Consider the following 23479-nt stretch of genomic DNA (forward strand, 5'->3'; position numbering starts at 1 on the left):
ATTCTCAGAGATTTGAGAGTGCTCAAAGGGCTCTATGAATTTTTAAAAATTCTGTGGGTTCTTTAAAATGACATTCTAAACAAAATTAATGAAAATGCATGAATAACCTCCTTATGATGATATTCACTTATTTTAATGATTGCACTGGTACCACATTATATATACTTGTCGAAGGGAAATGAAAAAGAAGAAAAGCAGTCTTCCTTTGTAAGTGATGCATCTGTGCCCAAAAGAAGGCCAGAATAGTCCAGGCCTACTTCATGAAGGAAGGTTTAATAGCTTCTTAAAAGAGAATAGAGCTGAGTCATCCCAGGGCTGACAGGCCGGGGAACTCCGGCACCCAAGGCCTGGGAGCTGGCAGTTCCTCTCCACAATGCAATGGGTTTGAATAAGACATTTCTGCTGCAATATTTAATCATGAGGCAAATATGCATTTTATTGATTTTAGAGTTGTCTGTACTTCAATTTGCAGATTTGGTTTGGTTCTACAATTGTTTAAAGGCTACTGAATAAGAAGTGTATAACTACCTCCTTTAGTGTTTGTGTGTATTCGATAAAATCATTTAATAGCAATTTTCATTAAAATCCATCCTGCTAATCCTTTGGAACTAGGTTCCTTTAGAGACCTCAGAACATTTCTGTAAACTAAGAAACCCTAACTGGAGAGATGATTCTAGTCCAGTGAGATAAGGTATGGAATCAAGCATATGTAAGCCAGGCTAATTTGGCTCATTCTAATTATCTATATATCTAATTACTTTGAATTTAGGAATTGAAATCACTAAAATTTTAAGAAGTCCGCACACCATAAAACAGCACTTCACAAAGTGATCTTCTAAGTCTAGGAACCTGAAGTAGAAGCATCCTAGGGAAGGGAGTTTACAAGCTGTGGCAATATGCAGAATTTTCTAATCTTTCTCTCAGAATAGATTATTTAATCTAAGCATTATTTGTTTATTCTCAAGAGAAAAGAGATCTTTAACATGTGTTGGTCTATAAAGCACAATAAAGTTTTGAACACTTCAAATGTAAAAGTGACTGGGAGAGAAATGACCACAGTGACTACAAAAACAGTTGCTGGCATTACAGCATCCCGACATACTTAGTATTCAGAGATACTGGTATTTTTGTTAGAACAATATAGCGATTTCAGACGTCAGTCAGCAGTTCTGTCTGTTGATCCTGGCTCTCGCCAGGCCCACTGCAGTTTTCCAACTATTCTGCTGCCCTATTGCTGAAAACCCCACAACAAGCCCTCCCAGGCCCCTCAGACATCTACCTCCTCAGTCCTGGTCCCTCCCCTCGCCCCTTACCAGATGCCTTCACCCCTGCAAGAGCCCAGTTTTGGAAGTAGGCTGATGTCCCTTTTGCAGAAGGACAGAAGTTAAATTGAGGGCAAGGTTACTATCCTCTCAGGTAGGGGAGTTGGCTGCAAAAAAGTCCAGAACTGCCTGAGTTAGGAACCAGAGCCAAGGCCAGCTGATGGTTGATAGAACTCTCCTCCCTCCAGGGGAGGGCCACAGTGCCAGGTCTAAAGGAGGCACAGGAAGGAAGGCTCTTCACTCAAAAGAAGGAACAGACCCATATGAAGGTATATTTATTTTTATTTTTCAAGATTTATCCATTTATTTTAGAGAGACAGTGAGAAAGTTGGAGGTGGGGAGGGGCAGAGGGAGAGAGAATCCCAAGCAGATTCCCGGCTGAAAACAGAGCCAGATGCAGGGCTCAATCTCATGACCCAAGCTGAAATCAAGAGCTATTTGCTTAATTGACTGAGCCACCCAAGAGCCCCTATAAAGGTCTACTTACATATAGAAAGTCTATAATTTTGTATTAGTCTGTGTGTTTTTGTACTTGAAATATAATTATTTGATTTCACAGATTTTTACTTTGTAAATGCTAAATATTTTAAAAATGTTATTAGTACTGGCATTTCTGTATTACATAACAAAAATGTTCAAAGAGCAGCATTATGATTTTACTCTATGGCTGCTCTCCCTAACCTAGAAGGATGTGTACGAACTGTTAAGATATGAGATCCTGTCAGGGAGGAGGGGCATCCACTCCCCCAAAAACGAGTCTAACAAACATAAAACTAGCAAAGTATTAGTGATGGATATTTCAAGTGTTCCTGCTTGAAACGGGGTTATGCGGCGACCTTATCTCACTTTCAAAAGTGTATTAAACAGGGGATCCCTGGGTGGCTCAGCGGTTTAGCGCCTGCCTTCGGCCCAGGGCATGATCCTGAAGACCCGGGATCAAGTCCCACATCAGGCTCCCTGCATGGCGCCTGCTTCTCCCTCTGCCTGTGTCTCTGCCCTCTCTCTCTCTCTCTCTCTCTCTGATGAACAAATAAATAAAAAAATAAAAAAATAAAAAAACACAAAAGTGTATTAAATAGAAGCACCAAAAAAGCACATGGTGCAGAATGGGGTAGTTGCGGTAGTTGGGAATATCCTTTTCTTCTTTTTTTAATTCCAAGTCAACATTTCCTAAGTGTGGCTATGGCTGGGGACAGGAAGTACTGTACAAACCCGTGCGGCATGAGAACAACACACAACTAACACTGCCTTGGGGGGCCTGCCACCAGGCGTGCCTGCAGGACCACAAGCAAATCTGGCTTCCCAGCATCACTGCATACTGAGGCAAAATAGTTGTGGTGTCTCGCCCATGCACAACCCGGTACCTGAAGCCAAAACACTGTCCCCATGGGACACATCCAGCAAGGTGTCAAGTGGATTCTAGTTTTTGCCTCTGAAGCATTTACTCTGTGTCACTGACTTTCTCCCTTGTGCTGCCCTCTGTGGGAGCCCACGAAGTCACTCATTCTACGTGCTCTTTGGTTTTCAAGCTTAGAAGATGGTGGTTTATTAACTAAAATAAACAAACCACTACCACTTCTTTAAAATGAGCAAATATCAGAGCACCTGGGCAGCTCAATCAGTTAAGTCTCAGGGGTCCTGAAATGGAATCCCACATCATGCTCCACACTCAGTGTGGAGTCTGCTTATCCCTCTCTCTGCTCCTTCCTTTGCTTGCTTTCTCTCTCTGGAATTTTTTTTTCATCTTTAAAACAAACAAAATCAGGCACTTTAGAATGTTCCTTTTGTGCTCCATAGTCCTTTACACATAAGTGTTACACAGTTTTGTAATGCCTTTTTCACTGCTGCCTCTGCACTGAATACCCCACAGAGGTAGCCACCACGTGCTATACATGTTTCCATCCCTAGTGACCAGCAGGCTCATGACATACAGGTGCCCAAGAGCGGCTTACTGAAAAATAGTTATTGAGGGCTTATTATATATGCCACACACTAAGTACTCTGCCAAGTAAAAGGGAACAACTCTCCCTTCCCTCTGCCACTTTGCATGCTTTATCCCATCTAATTCTCATGATAGTGTCATAATTCTTATTTACAAATAAGGACACCAGGACTATAGAAATTAAGTAACTTGTTCAAGGTAACAAAGGTAGGCCACCATTGAGATCTGAATCCAGTTCTTTTTGACTATAACATGTGCTCTGAACTATATGCTAGACTGCCTTGGCTACTACCACGCTAAAAATTTAACATGTAAAGCTATTTATTATGGTGTATATACACGCATATGCACACACACATGCAAGCACACAGGAATATTATTCAGCCATAAAAAAGAAGTAAATTCTGCCATTTGCAGCAACATGTGTGAATGTGAAGGGCATTATACCAAGTGAAATGAGCTAAACAGAAAGACAAATACTCTATGGTATCACTTCTGTATGGAATCTAAAAGAAAGCCAAAGCTGCTCACTTAAGTACTGCCATTCACAGACTGCAATCATGATAAGCTACATTTCTAACACCAGCAACTGCTTTTTCAGTGGCAAAAGGAATTAGCATTCATTAGAGGTATTCTATTCAGCATCCAGTCACAGAAAGGGTAGATTCAAAGTCAGAAGAATTGGCTTTTATGAAGCTAACTAAATTGCTTAAGCAATTGGAAAAATTGTTTAACTTCTCTGGGCCTCCAATTCCTCACCTAGAAACAAAACAGCCTAAATAATTCATAAAGCTTATTTCAGCTCTTATTTCCCATGACTAATTACTTATGAGTTGATAAAACAGAAAAGCTTTTTACAATTTCTAAATTAACAGGTGAAAGCAGAGTTCATTGTTAGCTTGCATGTTAAATTTCCCATGTAAACCTAACTTAGAAGATTCGACCCCATTTTTATTGAAGAGTATTTTGTTTTATCAAGGTTATCATAAAGCTTATTAAAAACACATTATTGTGTCTAGCCCTGATCATCTATTATTTGACAAGGAAAATAATCTTCTAAGTTAAATAAACCTATTTACAGGCCTTGCTATTACATACTGATACTGACCTCCAAAAATGCTACATGGAAAAATACTGCCTCAGTGTTGGTGATGAATCTGTTAAACTGGCAAGGAGTCACATCAAATGTATCTGCCGCATGTTACTTCACTAAATACACTAACCAAATCATCATTCTGTTTCTTGACATAACTCAATTTTACACTTACTCCACAGATAGAAGGTCCTAAAAACCCTTGCATAGATCCCAAGCCAGTCTGCAATCAAACTGAGCACTTCTTCCCAAGTCATGGTGGCAGGCAGGAATCCACAGCCCCTTGGATGGTATATCTAACATATGGTGACAGCTAGTTCAAGGATATGTGACATCTTCATACCCAAAATCCCAAATCAGAGGTGGCCTTCAGAGTTTAGGAGCCAATATAAGACACTGAAGAAAGCTAGCTATTAGAAGATGGTAATTAGCAAATGATCCTTTCCTCAATGTCAAAATCAAGTGGCAGTGGGGACTGTGCCACATATAAGCCTCGTCTAAAGAGCCACTATTGAACTCCAGCCAATTGATACCATCTGGGAGGACAAGTTAAGTTGCCAGATCTTCCAAGTTTCAAGAAAAGATAGAAATTCATTTTACGCATCTTGACATTTTTGTGGTAAAAGACACACAACATAAAGTTTGCCATCTTTACCATTTTTAGGTATATAATTTAGTAGTGTGAACCATATTCATTTTGCAGATCTCCAGAACTTTTTCATCTTGCAAAACTCAAGTTCTCTCCTTACTAAACAACTCTCCACTTCCCTTAAGCCCCAGCAACCATCACCCTACTTTCTGCTTCTATAGCTATGACTACTTCAGATACCTTGATTTTTAAAACGTTGGCAACTAATTAAGATTTGTGCCATTCTCACTACCCATTTATGACTCCTTACTGACCGTTTATGATTTCTCAAAGCACTTCCAAGATTCAAGAATGCAAAGCCAAAACACTGTGACATTAACACCAAAATGAAGGACAAATTATAGGGCTCAGATGTGCTCCTCTTATCTTTATTTGTACTCTGAGAAAAGACTAAAGCTTTAAAATATGCTTTACATGAATTCTTACCATGCCTGCTTGATGCAAGAACCACATGAGGTAGTCTTCCTGAATGTCCACAAGGTTGGAAATCTCAGGAATGTAAAATGTATCATATTCCACATGCTTCACTTTGAGATTTACCTAATAAAGAACAAATAAGGAAAACTGAAACTCAGACAACTGAAAAGGGGCTCTCCATGGACAACCTCAGTAGGACATTTGAGCCTACCATCTATTATTCACCCCTCTCCCCACTGGCTCCTCTCTATGCTCACCTTATATAATTTCTCCAGGAGCTTGAGAGCTGCTGTAATATAATTGTTAAACAGTACAGGAATTAAGAATGTCTTTCTTCCTCTCAGTAGATAAACGACTGCACCTTTATAGAGGTTTACCAGCTTCATGAAATATTTTGGGCATACCTGAGACCACCAATTATCTTTAGAAAGAAAGAAAAGACATATTTCAACATGTATCCTTGATCAAGTATTTATGTCTTCTGCCTACTAGCTAAAAACTGCTCCAGCTAGAATATGAACATTAGTCTAAAATACAGTTTCCCAAGACTGATTTTAAAAAGAATCCATTAAAGCATTTCTGGAAAGAGCAGGAGCTGTACAAGAATCCCTAGAGCTTTTTTTTTTGGTAAAGCTTGATCTGATTTTTCCTCAAAGACTCATTCAGAAGCTAAAATTTCAATTCCAAAAAGGTCCATGTAAATAAGATGCTAAAGCACATGCTGTGGGCAAAAGCACTCAGATATCATCATCCTTGCTGCCCTCAACTCACCCTCCATTTACATCCTGTACCAGGGATACAAGCAACCACACACCTGTGAAAGCAGCACCAGTATGGCAACAGTGCCTTCCCTTCAAGAAGCATAATTAGTTGAAAACTACTATTTCTGTTATTTCCCCAAACCATGATGTCTCATAACCAGACAAGAAGGCTATACTGGTGTCTACTTGTCAGAAATAAATTCAGCCATACTGAAATACTTAAAGGATGAACTGACAGGGTGCCTACGATTTTTAAAAAATATTTCAGCAAAAATAAAAAGGTGGTGGTAGGGGGGAACACATAAAATAAAAACGGCAAAATATTGATAATCATGAATTTCTGTGTGAGTGGGTACCTGCAGTGTTTTCTGTACTTTGGGATATTCTTTTACATTTAAATTTCTTTATTTAGAAGTTAAAAACAAGTGTAAAGCTGAACAACTCTGATCTCTTTGTGCTAGCCCACCTGGAAAAAATTTAAATTACAAAAAGACCCAAACTTAAATGTCAGTAATATTCCTTTGGAGACTGCCATCTCTCCACCTCATAGTCTACTAGAATACCTGAAAAAATATGCTCCAGTTAAAAAAAAAAAAAAAAAAAAAGCTCCAAAGGGCTTTGATCTTAAAAAAAAAAAAAAAAAAAAAAAAAACAGAAAAGAAAAACTAACATATTCCTAGTGCTTTCATTAGTCTTTCTGTTTTTGTATCTTCTGATCTTCTGCAAAGGTGGAAACAATACGGAAATACAGAAAAGCTGGTATTCCATCCTCAGGAATACAAGTCTCTTTACTCATGGGGAGACAGACTCAAGTAACAACCCAATCCACATGGGACGCAGAAGTTACTGAGCTACAATGAACACCTAAAAAAATTTACCAGGGGAAAAAAATAGGAAAAAGCCAGGTGACAGATTTTCTGCACTTGATTAATAAAAACATCTCAGGCGCTACTCCCATGAGAGACACTCTCCAATTCACTGAGGAACGGAAGGTTCTTATCTCAGCAAAGTGTCCGTGGCCTGCAAAAATCAGTGTGGACTCAACTGTCCTAAAAAAGAAAAACAGAACAAACATTTGGTAAGTCTCCACTAGGTAATTTTCTTCCTCTCCTCTTTTGGAGACCTGCGCATCACACCAAACTGTTCATTTCACTCCCACCCCCTAAATTAGGTATAGGAGAAAGAGCAACAGATGGACACTACATTTTGAGGCACTATTAACTACTAGCAAACGTAGGAGGTGAAAAAATAAAGTTGGATAATCTAACCTTGTGAATATTTAAAAATCAAGATTAGTCTGGAGTGAATCATTTCAAATAACCTAAATAATGGTTCTATTTGCTCATATTGCAAATATGGCGAGTTAGAAGACAGGAACAAAGAAAGATAAGATTTGAATGTTAAGCATATGAAATGGCAACAGATTCTTGGATCTCAGTCCACTGAGAGCCAGTGGTCACACCAATAAAATAAAAGTCCAAAACCACTGGTATTGAGTTTCGCAAATTCACCTAGTACTTTGCTAGGGTTTGTATCCAGCCGCAGAATGGCCATAGCCAGGGGAATAGTCAACGTTATATAATACTTGGAATCCTGGAGCAGAGGGAATTCGGGTAGTATTAAATAGATTCTCATGGCTTCAACATCTGGTGGTGAACTCGACAACTGAGGAATCAGGCAACTTTCAAAGCTGTTCAAGATCTGTATGAGAGAAAAGAATACTGAGAAATTCTAACATGCATAATATCTAGTTACCTTATCTCTAAATTCACAAGTTCTTTGATAGACTCTCAACTGCCATTCACTCAGTATACACTGAGAACCACACTGGAGGTGCTCAGGAGATACATCAGTGGAATGAAAGGCCAATGCATGCAGACCTTGCTCTAGAAGCATATTTCCTTGGAAAGATTTAAGCTAAGAAGAAAGTTAAAGGTAGGTCAAATTCCCAAAGTGAGTATTTCAGAGTTAAGATTTATACAAGATTTTTGCCTTTGTATCTTACTCTTTTGTTTCTCTTGAAAGCTGTATTACTGCACACAAAAATGCATTTTAAAAATATACTCTGTAAATGTAAAGAACTTACCTGCTCTAGAATCATTGAGTGCTGAGAGCTCATTAACTTCTCAAATAACACTCTCGTTGAGTTCAGGTCAATCCCAGGGATTTTGGGACTTGTTTTAAAATGTTCATCAATTCTAAACAAAAAAATTTAAAGTGTGTAATAAAAGAAAAACAAAGCAAACACTCTAATAGAAATTAGAAAAGGGAAACAAAATAGTCTGTCCATACTGATTGGATTTAAATTTGACCTGGTAGACAAGCTGCATAAAAATGCCACACTTCAGAAAAGCCCAACAGAATCAAGCTCTGGAACCCTTTTTACAAGATGATCTTAAATTTTTCAAGTGTTTTTTCCCTCAATTCAAAGTACAAACAACAATCATCATTTCACTTTGAGGCTATCCTGAAATTTAGAAGCAGAGTGTTATTTCCCTGATTTACTCTTCTATTTTTGCCTTTTTCTGTAATTGGGATGCCCTGAACTAGATAGATGTAAATGCTGTACCAAGGTGCAAAAAACATTCCTGGTGTAAACTGGCCCACTCATCAACAAATGGCAGGTAGAACAAACCTCCTTGTTAAAAAGCTTTTCATAATCAAGTATTTTTTTTAAAAATCAGAACTACAACAAAGACAAAGTTAATGTCTCTCTTAGTTTACACAAGGGATACAATTACATACACTCAGAGACTAATTTCACTGCTACTGTTTTTAACCTCCTAGCAACTAATCATTTTTTCTAACCTTAAAATTTTAGCCTTTTAGAGACTTAGAGAATGTCTCTTCTACTTTTCCACTCTTGAACATTACTGTATCTATTAATTACAAAAGAACTATCTGCAAAACAGGCTTCTGTTTATGAATAATGGACATATTCAAATAGTTTTAACACCATCTGACAGCAATGTTGTAATTTGTAAAAACATAAGTAGAGTTTCTAACATTGAAAAAATCATAATTGTATGTATTAAAACCTAAATAGTCAAATAAAGAGATGATTGGGCTTTGTTGGGTCTTTTGTTGTTGTTACTATAAAAATAAATCTACCCCAAACACACAAATTAATTCTAGTGTCCTTTATGAAACCTTCCATATGCTTAGAGGTATTTTCTGCCATGCTGTTAAGAAAAAACAAAATATTTTATCTAAATGTATTTATGCTTTGTAAAAGTGGTCTTCACTTTAATTGGTTTCCTGTGAGGCATTTTGTAATTCTGCATAAGCTACATAAGCAGGAGTCCTGAAGTAGCACAGTTGGTCAGTCAAAAAAAAAAAAAAAAAAGCTTTACCCACATCTCAATGGAATTCATGATACTAAGGATGAATAACCTAACAAATCTGGCCAAGGGCCATTCCCAACCTTCACAAAAGCTATCCTTCTAGAACAAGGTTTCTCAGCCTTGGTGCTATTGACTTTTGGAGCCAAATGATTCTTTGTTGGGTGGATAGGGTAGTGAAGTGCTTAGCAGCATCCTTGGTCTTTATCCACTAGGTGCCAGTAGTATACCTTTCCCTATTGTAATAATCAAAAAATGTCACCAGACATTGCCAAATGTCCTCTCAGAAGATAAATCAGGTTGGTTGAAAACCACTGTTCTAAAAGACCAATGTTAGCACAATCCAGAACACTTTTCCCTGAAGGGAAAGGCTAAATATTAAATATGAAATAAACTGGATGAGCTCATTTCCGCTCCCCTAATGATACAAGTAAATGACTTGGCAATCTCTAGCTGTAACTGAAGAGAGTTTCTGAAGTGACCTCTTGTAACCCAGTTAGGGACAAAAATTTTTGGTGGGGGAGGGAGTGAGATTCACACACAGAATTGAATTCTCAATCTTCTTGGGATTTCATCCACCTAGTCACTGGCAAAAATGGATGAGAAATGGTCATGACTTGGGATCACCAAAGATCAAAACTCATGACAAGAGCTTTGTGCTGCTTGAGATAGATACCTGAGGGAGACATTTACAGAAAAGATAAGGCCAGGCAAAGAAACACTATTTACTAGCTAGAAATTCAGCCCAAATGTAATTTCTTGGTGAGCTGGCCTAGATCTGAGTCCAAGAAGCTCCTGAAGCTTCCTTGGAATATCCCCCTAAGCTCGCTCTTTTTGAGAAAAGAAAAACCTATGGGAAAGCAAATCAATGAAACTGAGGAGATTACTTAGAGAATTAAGAATTTAAGAACAAATGCAGTATACATGTTGGGGGTAACATTTCAGAATACCCTAAGAAATCTTTCTATTGATTATTACATCAACTCCTTCTGTGATAGTCTCTCTGCTAATCTGCTTCTTGGCCAACCAGGCATCAATCAGCATTGCCGTTCCTGACATCCTCTCATTCATCATTATTAGGTATTCCAATTTTTGCACATTAACTTAGCCACTGAATTAAAGCTAACCACCATCAAAGAGAACAGAAGTCTTTCACGGCCTTTGCTGAGTATTTGCAATCACATATGGGTATTTTTTTAAGATTCTAAATCACTTACTTTTTTTCAAGAAAACTTCCATTCCAACAGGCTGCAGAAGATAATATCTGAACAACACCACTGCTCAGAAAGAAAAAGGTAGGCAAACCTTTAATAATTACCAATAAATGGTTATTCAAGCCTCAACAACAGGTTAGTCATCTATTCCAGGATTTCATTAATAGCAGCTCGTCCTTACCCAGATAAAGCCTTGGAAAATGTACATTTGCTGTGGAAAAACACTGTATCTCAAAATGGATGAGTACTTAAGTTTTCCATAAGTCATGTTAAAAGTACTACTGAAAGAACAGCTCTTGCACCTGATAATGATCTTGAATATTTTTCTACCATCAACCATCTAAGATACTCCCCAATTCATCTCCAAATATAAAATATAACCACAAAAGAAAAGCTGAGCTGTTATCTCCCAAACACAGAAATTGTCTTTGCAAAATAATAAATGAACAGCCATTTCCTTCTATTGTGTTTCCTATCTGAGAAAGAAACTGAAAATAAGTGAAACAAGTGTTTATTCCTATCACCTAGATAGCAGAGGTTCTGGGGAAACAGCTAGAAAGCAAATGCATATGAAAAGTCCTAAACCCTTTCAGTTAGGATATGGAAAAGGGAAGAAATACATCAAAAACATGGTTAAGGAGGGGGCTGCAGTAACTTCTGGTAATGACAGAATCTGGCTCAAGCAAGTTCTCTAGAGATCATTTCTTCCATCCCCTCATTTTATAAATAAGAAAACTAAGAATGAGTAACTGTCAAGGCCCCAGCAGAGGGGAAGCCACCCTACACCTCCCACAGTGAGTCTAGTTCCCTTCCCTTACCCCTACATCCTTCCAGGCTGAATTCCCCATCAGAGCCACCTAAAGTTAGGGAAACTCTGAGGACCTCCATGAGCTGCTTGAGGTCATTCCCAATGAGCCCCTGGTGCACCCCAAAGTTTACAGCCCTGGTCATTTGCCCTACTATAATCTATGTCGTAAAGCAAAACGTATTATGCACATTTCAGTGTATACCACTGAGTACACATAGTGTGATTCATTCATTCCCAAATATTAGATTCTGTAGAAAAATGGAAATGCTAAGGAAAGTCAATGAGAACGTATTAAAACATGCAGGACAAAATTATCCTTTAAAATAAACTTGATAAAGATCTCAATCGTTTTTACTTCTATTTTCTCAATCTGACATTAAAATACCATATCAACTAATCATTTTGAATGTGAAAATGCTAGAATTTATTCAAGAATAGGTAAGATAACAGCTGTCTTACTTTTGGGTTGCTTTGTAATATGCATATGCATATGAAATAACTCTTGGGTTAAACAACCATAACACTGAGTTTTTTTAGCAGAAAGGCCAACTCACACCTTCATCAGTCAGGATTTTTAAGATCTGAACAAGGTAAGTTTAAGGCACACAATCTGAGAGATTGGGGGGAGCCACCTATTATGTTATCTGAGACTAAGGACACCAAATTCTCAAGAAATATGTGCAAAAAAAAAAAAAAGAAAAGAAAAGAAAAAAGATTCCCTAAAATATAAAACTCCATGTATATTCACAACCTCAAAACGAAAGTAAGGAAAATTACTAAGCTAGAACATTCCAATATTCTCTGGAAAAAACAAAATGAAAACAAGGGGCCACATACTTCATTGTATTTGCATTGTTGTGTTCTGAGAGTTTTTGTCTCCAAACTGCTATGGTCTCATCATTTATTAAACTGGTGTAATGTGCTTGGTTCATCGTCCTGAAGTCAACAGCAGGGGAAGAATTCTGGAGGATTAAATAGAATAGTAAAACAGAGAAATTATGTAGGATGGATTTTTTCTCTTTCTGTTGACATATTCTCCATTTGGGTTTCACAGGAGCTGGGGTGCACTGCCCACATCCCCTTCTTCACTCTCTCAGCTGCTGAGTGTGTCAGCTCCTAAAAGCTCCTCCTAGCTGGGCTGCTCTCTGAGAATTCCCCTGGCTATTGGTTCTCTCCATCAACATGGGGGGGGGGGGGGGGCGGGGGGCGCGCGAGGGGCAGGCAAGGTTAGCACAAAGGCCTGGCCCCCTTGTCACCGCTCAGGACTGGCTGAAGGGCCAGCCCAACTTCAGAGCTCTCAAGGAGACTGGCTGAAGCCTGTTACACTGACCTGCAGCTTCCCTTCTGCCCAATCCTGCCTCCTTCATTCCTATAAAAGCCTTTCTAGAGCATGCTACCCTGAAAAACTTTCTCAACATAAATCTGTCTCAGAGACTGTTCACCAGATAAACAACCCCAACATGGCTTCTCCACATTTCTTTCCCCTCTGCTTTGAAGCACTGTAACATCAGTGCATTTAAAGCATTCATTTGCCTTAACTGTTCACTCAACTCTGACAAAGTATATTATTAAAAAGTTCAGTTATAATGTATAGTGCAAACAATCTATGAAAACTTAATGCCTCTTAATTTCTTATTGAAGGTATATAATTATACATTTATAACAAAGATGGCAGAAAGGACTGTCAATAATAGTCTTGAAAATTCCCAATGCTGCACAGCATTATATATCCTTTATTCAGTGAGCTCTAACAAAAATAAGCACTTTTATTTTCTAAAATTTATCTTATTCAACTGAAATTCCCCAAATCCTGTTCTTGATCTAAAACTAAGGAAAGCCGAAAGTGCTTTATACCCTCTATACCTGCCACGAGAAAAGAGGGGAAAAAGTTCTATTAAACCATTCATGTTTATCAATTCATAAGATGATTCTTTTTTTCTTCTTTGTACCTACACATGAAAACACAACTTCCAAAGTAAATTTTCTTGGTCACTTTCCCATAGTTGTGAGTTAAGGTATCATAATAAGGGGAAAGGAGAAGGGCATTTAACAAATCAGAGATGTTTGCCAACATTTTTTATTGTTTGTGTCTTGATCATTACTTTACTAAAATGGCCACAGACATCTATCAGAGGACAAAAATCATCTTGAATGACACAGAGAAGAATCACAAGACAAAATGGACACTTGAGCACACACAAGCAGGACTGCCTCTTCACCTTGGTCCTAACACCACTGTTATCTACATTTTAATTACTTTCCCCATTTACAGGGGTAGCTGAACAGAAACTCCAGCACATACTTACAATAAAATATAAACATGGAACTATTTTTTCATTCTTCATTGTATGTCCAATAAACTATAGGTGACTTGAATGAAGTATAATCTCAATCACTTAAAGACTCAAGAAAAGGTTATCAATTTTCTCTACCTTCTAATTATATACAGGCCAAAAAAAAATTTCATCTAGGGTCAGTGTTTCTCAACTTTGGATCACCAGAGCTTACAAAATCTTGATAGCTAAGGCACACTCCAGGCCAATTAAATCAGAATCTAAAGACACCAGTGTTGTTGTTCTTATTGTTTTTAAAGTTCCTAGGTGATTTCAATGGGCAACCCAAATTGAGAATAACTGTTGGAAAAAAGAGAATTGTCACCTAGCAGGCTTGCAGGCAGACACACATAAGCACACCTAATATCCCAACCACATTCCCTCTTCAATCCTATCTAGCGAACAAACAACATGAAAGCAAAAGGAGGGGCTATGGTTTGCACTCACTAAATTGCCAAGACATGGGATGCAAAGTGGCAAAACAATATCTATACAGAACTCCTGCCCTGGGGATCCCTGGGTGGCACAGCGGTTTGGCGCCTGCCTTTGGCCCAGGGCGCGATCCTGGAGACCCGGGATCGAATCCCACGTCGGGCTCCCGGTGCATGGGGCCTGCTTCTCCCTCTGCCTGTGTCTCTGCCTCTCTCTCTCTCTCTCTCTCTCTCTCTGTGACTACCGTAAATAAATAAAAATTAAAAAAAAAAAAAAAAAAAAAGAACTCCTGCCCTCTCTGCTATTACCTCAGACCTGGCATTAGTTGAGTAAGTTGCATTTATAAAAATGGAGCCTGTCAATACACAGATGCTTTCTCTTAGGTCTTTAAGTGATTCTTCGAGTGTTATGGTGACAGGGGAAACACATTATTTCATCAGTCTCTGTACCTAAACAAATATTTATGCATAAGTAAAAATGTACAGCCTTCGTTTAAAAAGAGCAGTATCTTCCTAGTGATAGTCTATTTTTAGTTTCTTTTTTGTTATCTTACAGTTTTAATGCATACTACTCTTACCAGCTGTTTAACCCTTAACCTGCCCTATTTCTTTAGAATTACATTATTTTATATCCTTTTCATCAATGTTTGTTTTCCAGTCCCAACAGTGCTAATTACAGTAAGTTTTAAATCCAACTACTTAGATCAGATACCGTATTTCTAAAAGTAGTAAAATCGAGTTTTATGGTGGCTTTCACAGGAAAATTAAAATTGGATATTACTCAAGTCAATTTCTTAGGGAAACAAATACTTCAAACTCTACTCATGGACCATAAGTTACCACCTTGCAGAGATTCGGTGCTCTTCATATTTCATTTCATTGGCATTTTGAAGACACAAAAAATAATCTCAGCATTCCTTAGGATTTCTCTGTGAAGCACTAAGCCGGGCCTAAAATAGGTCTAAAGCAGCAGTTTCAAATCACCCCAGATGGCAGCACTAAACAGAACCTTCTCCAGGCTCCTGACCTGGAAAATATCTAGTTGTCAGTTTCCACCATCCAACCTGCAGCCTTGGGCTCCGGCACAATCTCTTCTACCAAATCACAGAATTATACTGCCTGGGAGGCAAGAACATCGTGTACTTAAAGACAGCAAAGTAACGGATGAATGGGGAGAATTTCCAGGACTCAAGGGGTCCCCTTGTCTCCACACTTCCTATTTTCTTCCCAAGCAATTCTGATTCCTCCGTCATCATGAACAGCTCTTCCCTGTGCCTCCACAACAGGATAAGGATCAGTGCACCATATATGGCTAGTCCTCCCTCCATTCTTATAGAATAAAAGTAGGTGGGTGAGGAAGAGGAGGAGAAAGCACAATAGCAAGGAAGGGAGTGGAGGGCATAAAACAAATCTGTGTCCCAGGTTTCAGAATGATTCCCCTTGTCCAGGAGGAGGGGAATGGATTACAGCCCTGATGCAACAGATACCTGGACCATATGACCATATTCTCCTCTACTTTCAACCCTGAAAGATACTGGAATGTCATTCTTCCTTGACTTACCCACTACAGTGATGTAGGAGACGATGTGAAATGTTAGAGTGGTACTATGAGCAGATGATAAATAACAAATGATATCTGAATATTATGTTATCTCTTTTATATTTAGCATATACTCAAACCCACTAATTTCTCAAATACCTAGCATTTGTTGCTACCTAATGGGGAAGAAATGGAAAGTCAAAAAATGCCAAAGTAAGTACAAATTCCCTAGGCCTCTTTAAATATCTTTTGGAACAAATGTAAACATAAATGATTTTTAAATTATAAATTAGAACTCTATGATTAAAATACCAAGAAAATTATTGGCACTTCAAGGTTGCAAAATGGAGAGGACATCAAGGCTTACCTTAATAAGATAAAATTGGTAGCAACAAAGAGTAAAATTGCTCTAATGTAATTACTTGTCAAATATTGGTTCACCATTATTCCACCCCCAAAATAATAGTCGAAAATTTTTTTTACCTCATATTTGGAGCAAAGTACAAAAGTTTGGTCTCCTCCAGAGAAGATCTGCTTAACAATATGATATTTAAAGCGATCTGTCAAAAAAATTTTCAACAGCATATTTTTCAGAAATAAAACTTTTTCCTTGATTCCCCTTTTCTAATACTCCAAACTATGCTTCAGAATGGTCTCCTATTCATTTATGTCAGAGAGAAATCTCTCCTGGCTCTCTGCCCCAAACTACCCCTACCTCAGTTAAAAATAAATGTAAAAAATGGTATCCTCACTCCAACTCTATCCCACCCCCTCCCCAACTGCAAGCTAATTCTGATGTTGTTTCCAATTTTCACTCTAATCTTTTAAGCCACTGATGTGAAATTTAAAAGTCACTAAAATCAACAGTAACATGCCCAAGAAATAATTCAACATCTGAGTGTCATGTTCTTTAGCCCCTCCAGGATGAAGCCTGTCATATAAGGACCTCCATTTCCTACTCCCTGCATTATCCCCCATCACATCATATTCACAGTAACCCTCCAGTACCACCACACTGCTTTCATTCCTAATATACCAGAATATTCCCTATATCTTTTCCTTCCACCACCCCAGATGCACGCTGTCCTTTCAATGATGGTGCCTTCTAGAGCACAGCTGCAATGGTGCTCCTGGCATCATGTGATTCTGTGCTACTCACCACTGCCCACTCCCTCACAGTCCTCGACCTGGCTAACTCCAAATCATCCTTTAAGACACAGTTCAAACTTCCTCTAGCCAGAACATTCCTTGATGCCTTCCTCTGTGCTCCCAAATTACCATGAAGGGTCCTAAAACCATATCATTTATATAATGAATTGAAATTTACCTACTTACATTATAAAATCATTTTGGTAAACATCCAAATGCAAATTTATGATCACATAAGTTAGGTTCTAATTAAACTTCAAAAATTGTGAATTCAAATTAACCTATACAACACTTGAATTTATTAAGTTGCTTTATTTCTTAAATACATGCATTCCTGCCAGGTCTACAATGCCTTGGCATGAAAGAAATTCACAAATGACAGAGAAGAGGACACCTAGCCATTCTTTCACTTTTGGGAACATCATCAAAACCAAATCTTATTTATTTTATACTTCAAGTTCCACTACATTTTTAGATGTTCATATATTCATTCCATAAATCTTTATTGACTGAGAAGTCCATGCCAGGCCTTGTGCTGTATGCCAGATTTACAAAGAGGAAAAGAGTCCCTGCACTTAAGTTTCTTATAATCCAGTAGGAAACTTTTGGTAGTTATTGTTTAAAAAAAAATCCTAAATAAATAAATAAATAAATAAATAAATAAATAAATAAATAAATAAATAAAATTTTTTAAAGAAAATTTTTAAAAATCCTAATCAAGCCGTTGTCACTTTATAGTCTTCAAAATCAAGGTTATTATTAAATCACACTTCTTTTTAATGACTCTCTAGCTTCTTGTTAACCGCTGGATTTATTATTCCAAGTTATTCATATGAGTGATTGCCTTATTCTGATTTCCAACAAAGCAGACACTGTGCTATTTAACTACTCTTAAGAGGAAAAAGAAAAGGTATAAATAGAAATCATGTTATGTTATGACCAGAATAGCAAAAGCAAAGGGAAAAGCATTAAGAGTACAGGCTTTAGAAGGAGGCAGATCTGGGGATCCCTGGGTGGCGCAGTGGTTTGCGCCTGCCTTTGGCCCAGGGCGCGATCCTGGAGACCCGGGATCGAATCCCACGTCGGGCTGCCGGTGCATGGAGCCTGCTTCTCCCTCTGCCTATGTCTCTGCCTCTCTCTCTCTCTCTCTGTGACTATCATAAATAAATAAAAATTTAAAAAAAATTAAGGAAAAAAAAAAAAAAAGAAGGAGGCAGATCTGGGTTTAATTCCTGCCCCCAGAATCTATGAGATGTTGGGCAAGTTACTTAACCTCCTTAAGACTCAATTTCCTCATCTCCAACATAGAAATAATAACCACTAATTCTTCAGGTTGTTTTCAGTGCTTAGCATAAGTAATGGAGCTTGGTTAAGCATTCAATAAACATTAACTTTCATTATCAGCAGTAATAATAAACAAAATTTATACACCACTAGCAAGGTCCTTAGCGCCAAAGTAACATTTTTTGCTTCATCTCAGTTGAGATCTCCAGGATCTCAATTATAGAGCCTCATACATAGTAACTACTCAAATAAATGTTGATCAATGTTAAAAGAAAAGATCTCATACTCATTTCCTCCATAAGACTCCAAGGTAAAAAATAGGTATGTGCTAAGTCATTCTTTTGTCACTTAAAATACCATTATATTCCAAGGAAAATCACTCTTACCAGCTCTGGCAGAAAGCTGGCCACTATGAGCGGCCCAGTAGCCTTTCACAGGGGATGGGCACTTAACATTACAAGTGTGTCCCGTTCCTAATTGACCTTTCGCTCCACAACCAAATGCATAGATGAGTCCAGAAGAAGGCACGAAGGCTAGGGTGTGTTGTCTAGGGAAAAATAAATCAACTTATCAGCACAGTTTCTACTGATAGGGATATGCACTCAGACTGTCTTTTAACCCCAACATGTGAGCACAGCAATCCCTATGGATGCCCCCCAGAAATACCACCCCACATTTACACTTGTAACTGTTTTTGCAGTAGTAAGCTCTCTGTAATATCATCCTCTGAGACGCTAGGCAATGACGAGGATGGCAAGACTTGGAAAAGGCTGAATGGCCTGCTGCATTAGGCCTCTGAGATGACAAGGAAGAAGCAGGATAGACTGGGCAAAATTTCCAAGAAGTTCTTTGAGGCTCTCTCACTTTCCTTTCTTCATGTCTTCCCATTCTGCTAATCTTTATCCCAAAAGAAGCCTAATGTCCCCATCTTGCTCTACTCATCTAAAACCCATCCTTGCCGCACTCTGCCTAGGTTGGACTTGCTCCAAACTTTCACTATAGCTGTGTATACAGTTAAGATCTCTTAAAATGCTGGTGGTTGGAGGGACACCTGGGTGGCTCAGTCAATTAAGTGTCTGCCTTCAGCACAGGCCATGATCCCAGGGTCCTGGGATGGAGCCCCAGGTCAGGTTCCTTGGCCAATGGGGAATCTGCTTCTCCCTCTGCCCCTCCCCCTTGGCTCATGTTCTCTCTAAGTAAAAATCTTTTTTAAAAAATGCCAGTGTTAGGTTTAACTACATGCTCTGTCACTACAAAGACAAGATTCATTTCTAGGTCTTAACAGACAGTTGGAAGGTCTTCTAAGCACTCACCTGCCACAAGCAATCTGCGTTACTTCACTGCCCATCAGCTCCAGAACTCTTCTTGGATTAACCTCATCATTCATGGAATCATGGCCAAGTTGCCCACAAGAACCCGCACCAAAGGTAAACACACCTCCACTCTAAAAAGGGACAAACATCACACAACTGCATTTTATCTCTAAGTTTGAGTACTCTCCTCTAAAAGCCTCTGTACACAAGATTCATATCACAACAGTCTGTATAAGAACACTACACTCACTTGATCCTTCACCAAAATGACTTCTTTAGATTGTTCATTAAATAGAAAAATAATTTAAAAAGGAAATTAAGGGGCACCTGAGTGGCTCAGTTACATAAGCATCTGTCTTCAGCTCAGGTCATGATCCCAGGATCCTGGGATGGAGCCATATCAGGCTCCCAGCTCAGTGGGGAATCTGCTTTTCCTTCTCCCTCTTGTGCTCTCTCATGCTCTCTCTCTCTCTCTCTCATAAATAAATAAATAAATAAATAAATAATAAATAAATAAATAAATAAATAAATATTTTAAGGAAATTAAGACTACATCTTTATGAAATAAAGACAATACTACTCAAGGGAACATGTGTCATCTGTAAATTTTGAAAATTGTTTAGAAGTACAATGATATACTAGGAAGCAAAACAAAATAAGGAGGAACAGAGACAGGTGAAGTGAGACGATTTTGCACAGTCATTCAGATATAATAAATTAAATGCTCCACAAGCTCCTTGGCAAGTTAGCTACTTTTTAAATAGCCATACGTTAACAAATGCTAAGGAATTTTATTAAAGAAAATCTATAACAGTATTTGTTCAACATAAAAATACATTTTCATTCCCTACATGACAGTTTTAGAAAAATTAGGCTGAAAATTTTAAAACATTAAATACATTGTTCTGTATTTTTCACACATTTGTTTTAAAGGAACACAGAATGTTGCTATATACTATATTTTAAGGTTATCTATATTGAATATTTATATATTTAAACCATCACTACTCTAAAAGATACTATCAAAAATAAGCAATAATAATCTTCTATGCCATCTCCAACACCAAAGCATCACAGAACCAACCAAAACACTGAGTCCCTTACTTTTGTGAGTACCGCTGTATGTTCTTCTCCACAACTAATATAGACGACTTTTTGCGTTCGTAAGAGTTTCACGTGGCAGGGAGACTCTCGATCTTAAATAAGAGAAAAATCAGAATGTCACTACCATTTGTCTTTGAGATGAAACATACACAACTCTCTTAGCATGAATTTTGGGTCCCCTTGGATTCCTGACTCAGACTCAGCTTCCTGCCTGCACATCCATTTGAATGTCTAACAGACATCTCATTTTTAATACATCCAAAACCTATCTCATTGTTTCCCCACACTCCCCAACTCTGTCCACTCTCCACACCCCCACACCCCCCCCCCACAGTTTCCCACATTCCATAAATGGCAACTTTATCTTTCCACTTTTCCTCTATTTCAACCATACACCCAACAATGAGCAAAACCAACAAATTAGTCCCACGGTCAAAGTATATTCAAATCCCACTTTATTCTCACTGCCTCCAAACTGGTCTTCCAGCCTCCTTTCAGCTAGCATAGCTAGCTGTGCTAAGTTAAATTAGATCACTCTTCTCCTAAAAACATTCAGTGCTTTCCCCTTTCACTGAGGGAAGCCACCATCTTACTTTTGCCTTACATGTCCCTACATCATCAGGCCTATATTACCTCCCTGACCTCCAGCTCTGCTACTCTCACCCTCTCTCATCCCACTCTTGAATACACCGCCAAGCTTTCCACATTCGAGACTCTATACACCCTGTTCCCTTTGACTGAAACATTCTTGGTCCACATAGCTACATGTCCTCTTTTTCTAACCTGACCTCCTACAGGGCTCCACTCAAATGTCTTATCAAAAGGCCTTCTCTGGAAACCTTATATAAAACAGGAAACTCTCCTCTCAAACCATCTGACATACTATATTTCCACCCACTAGCATGCAATCTCCACTAAGCCAACAGTATTATCGGTTTTGTTCACTACTGCACCCTTACAACCTAACATGGGGCCAGCACATAGATTCTCAAGAAGCATGTGTTAAACAAATGAACATGCTTTTGAAGCTAAAGAGGTACGTATAAAGTGTCTGCTTACCTTCTTCATCACTGAGCCCTAGCTGCCCTGCATTATTCATCCCCCAGCCAAAAACTGCTCCTGAGAGAGACAGGGCAAAGCTGTGGGCTCCTCCTGCAGCCACCTGAGCCAGGGGGATGCCCTCCAGGGACCTCACCCTCTGCGGGCTGGCTTGGGAGGGGTATTCCTTTCCCAGACCCAGCTGTCCATGGCTGTTCTTTCCCCATGTGAAGAACTGACCATCTGAAATAAAAACAGGATAACTGGTATTACCAGACATGATACAAATTCCATTCACAAAAAGAAACTCATTAGAACAACAGAGTCATCCAGTAGAATTATCTGTTAGTTGCTCTGATTCAACATACCAAAACCTCCTGAGAGCAAGGGACAGAGATACCATTAAGACTGCCAAAACCAAAATACTCACTTGTCCTTAGAACAGAGAAACTGAGTCTTATTGCCCTTCAAAGGCTATTAATATTTATACAAAGATAAGAAAAAATGAAATGTTTAAGACAATTCAGTTTTGAGGAACGCCTGGGTGGCTCAGCAGATGAGCATCTGCCTTCCGCTCAGGGCGTGATCCCACGGTCCTGGGATCCAGTCCTGCATTGGGCTCCATGAGAGGAGTTCTCCTTCTGCCTATATCACTGCCTCCCTCTGTGTCCCTCTCTCATGAATAAATAAAATAAAATCTTAAAAAAAAAGAATCAGTTTCGAATGGGCCAAACTCCAGGCTTAGATCCACTAGAAGAGCTGAACTATTTCTAACCACACCAAGTTCATGAAACCCAGGGCTCATAAGGTCTAGATTCAACCTGGACTATCCCACAGAGCATCAAGCATGACATGTTGGTACAGACTTCCCTTCAAATTTATTCTAATATGGATAGCAAATCTAATATGGATTTGCTGGCTTTGGTTTCCCTGACTCCTTTTTTTTTTCCCTTTATTTGGGAGCCTGAGTGACTATAGCTAAGAAAAAACAATCTTCCATATGTTTAAGAGCAGTTCTTCCTCCTACTCATTCTCTCCTGAGGGAGCAACAATGACCACCTTCTTCATCATCCACAGCCCAAGGAATATATGAGCTACACAAAGGCTGCCCAAGAAACGCCACTGTCCAACAGGAGTGTGTAGACGCTAACCAGTTAGTTAAAGGTGTCCAGTTAGATAACATCACATACAAGGCAAAGAGAAATAGTTCCCAAATCAACATAACATTAGCATATATTTCAATGCTACATTACCAGCTGCAAGAGCCAAGCAATGCCAGTTGCCACAGGAAACTTGTAATATCGTCTGCTGGTTCAGCTTTTGTATTAACCTAAAACAGAAAAGGCTTTCTTCTTAAGAAGGTATTCACAAACAGTAATCAGAAATATTCCCAACAGTTGTAATAAATAACATCTTTCCTAAAAGACTTTTTAAAAATAAAATATATAATCTTACATGATATAATTCTATTAGGTCTTTCACTAACTTCCTACCTTCCTACCTCTTAGGCAGTTATTGTTTAAAAAAAACCAAAATTAAAAAAACACTTCTGCACTTAAACTCACTGCCACACTCTGTTAATTCCACCTGTCATCTCCAACTGAAGAGCAAACAGAATAAGCTATAGAAGAGAGATCCCTAGGAATGTGGCTGCCTTCTATATGGCTCTCAAAATGAGGGTAATGCCATGATCCAGCAATCCTACTTCTGGGTATAGATCTATAAGAATTGAAGGCACAA

At 38.6% G+C, this 23479-nt stretch overlaps 1 protein-coding gene across 7 annotated transcripts in view; it reads right to left on the bottom strand.

Annotated features, from left to right (window-relative positions):
* Positions 1–23479, bottom strand: part of HERC3 (HECT and RLD domain containing E3 ubiquitin protein ligase 3) — a 113750-nt gene that overhangs the window by 36830 nt on the left and 53441 nt on the right. For all 7 annotated transcript variants that reach the window (XR_005382867.1, XM_038582152.1, XM_038582153.1 and 4 more), the window contains 12 exons: positions 22993–23069; positions 21761–21982; positions 20702–20793; positions 19598–19728; positions 18671–18831; positions 16335–16411; positions 12385–12509; positions 10743–10802; positions 8271–8382; positions 7696–7885; positions 5681–5844; positions 5433–5546 (listed from right to left, as the gene is read on the bottom strand). Coding sequence is in view for 6 of the 7 variants with exons in the window: in XM_038582152.1 (XP_038438080.1) it covers positions 5433–5546; positions 5681–5844; positions 7696–7885; positions 8271–8382; positions 10743–10802; positions 12385–12509; positions 16335–16411; positions 18671–18831; positions 19598–19728; positions 20702–20793; positions 21761–21982; positions 22993–23069 (1525 nt within the window). In the remaining variant the exon portion in view is untranslated. The remainder of the gene's footprint in view (positions 1–5432; positions 5547–5680; positions 5845–7695; positions 7886–8270; positions 8383–10742; positions 10803–12384; positions 12510–16334; positions 16412–18670; positions 18832–19597; positions 19729–20701; positions 20794–21760; positions 21983–22992; positions 23070–23479) is intronic.

Source organism: Canis lupus, chromosome 32 (genome assembly GCF_011100685.1).
Source record: "Canis lupus familiaris isolate Mischka breed German Shepherd chromosome 32, alternate assembly UU_Cfam_GSD_1.0, whole genome shotgun sequence".
NCBI classification, from domain to species: domain Eukaryota; kingdom Metazoa; phylum Chordata; class Mammalia; order Carnivora; family Canidae; genus Canis; species Canis lupus.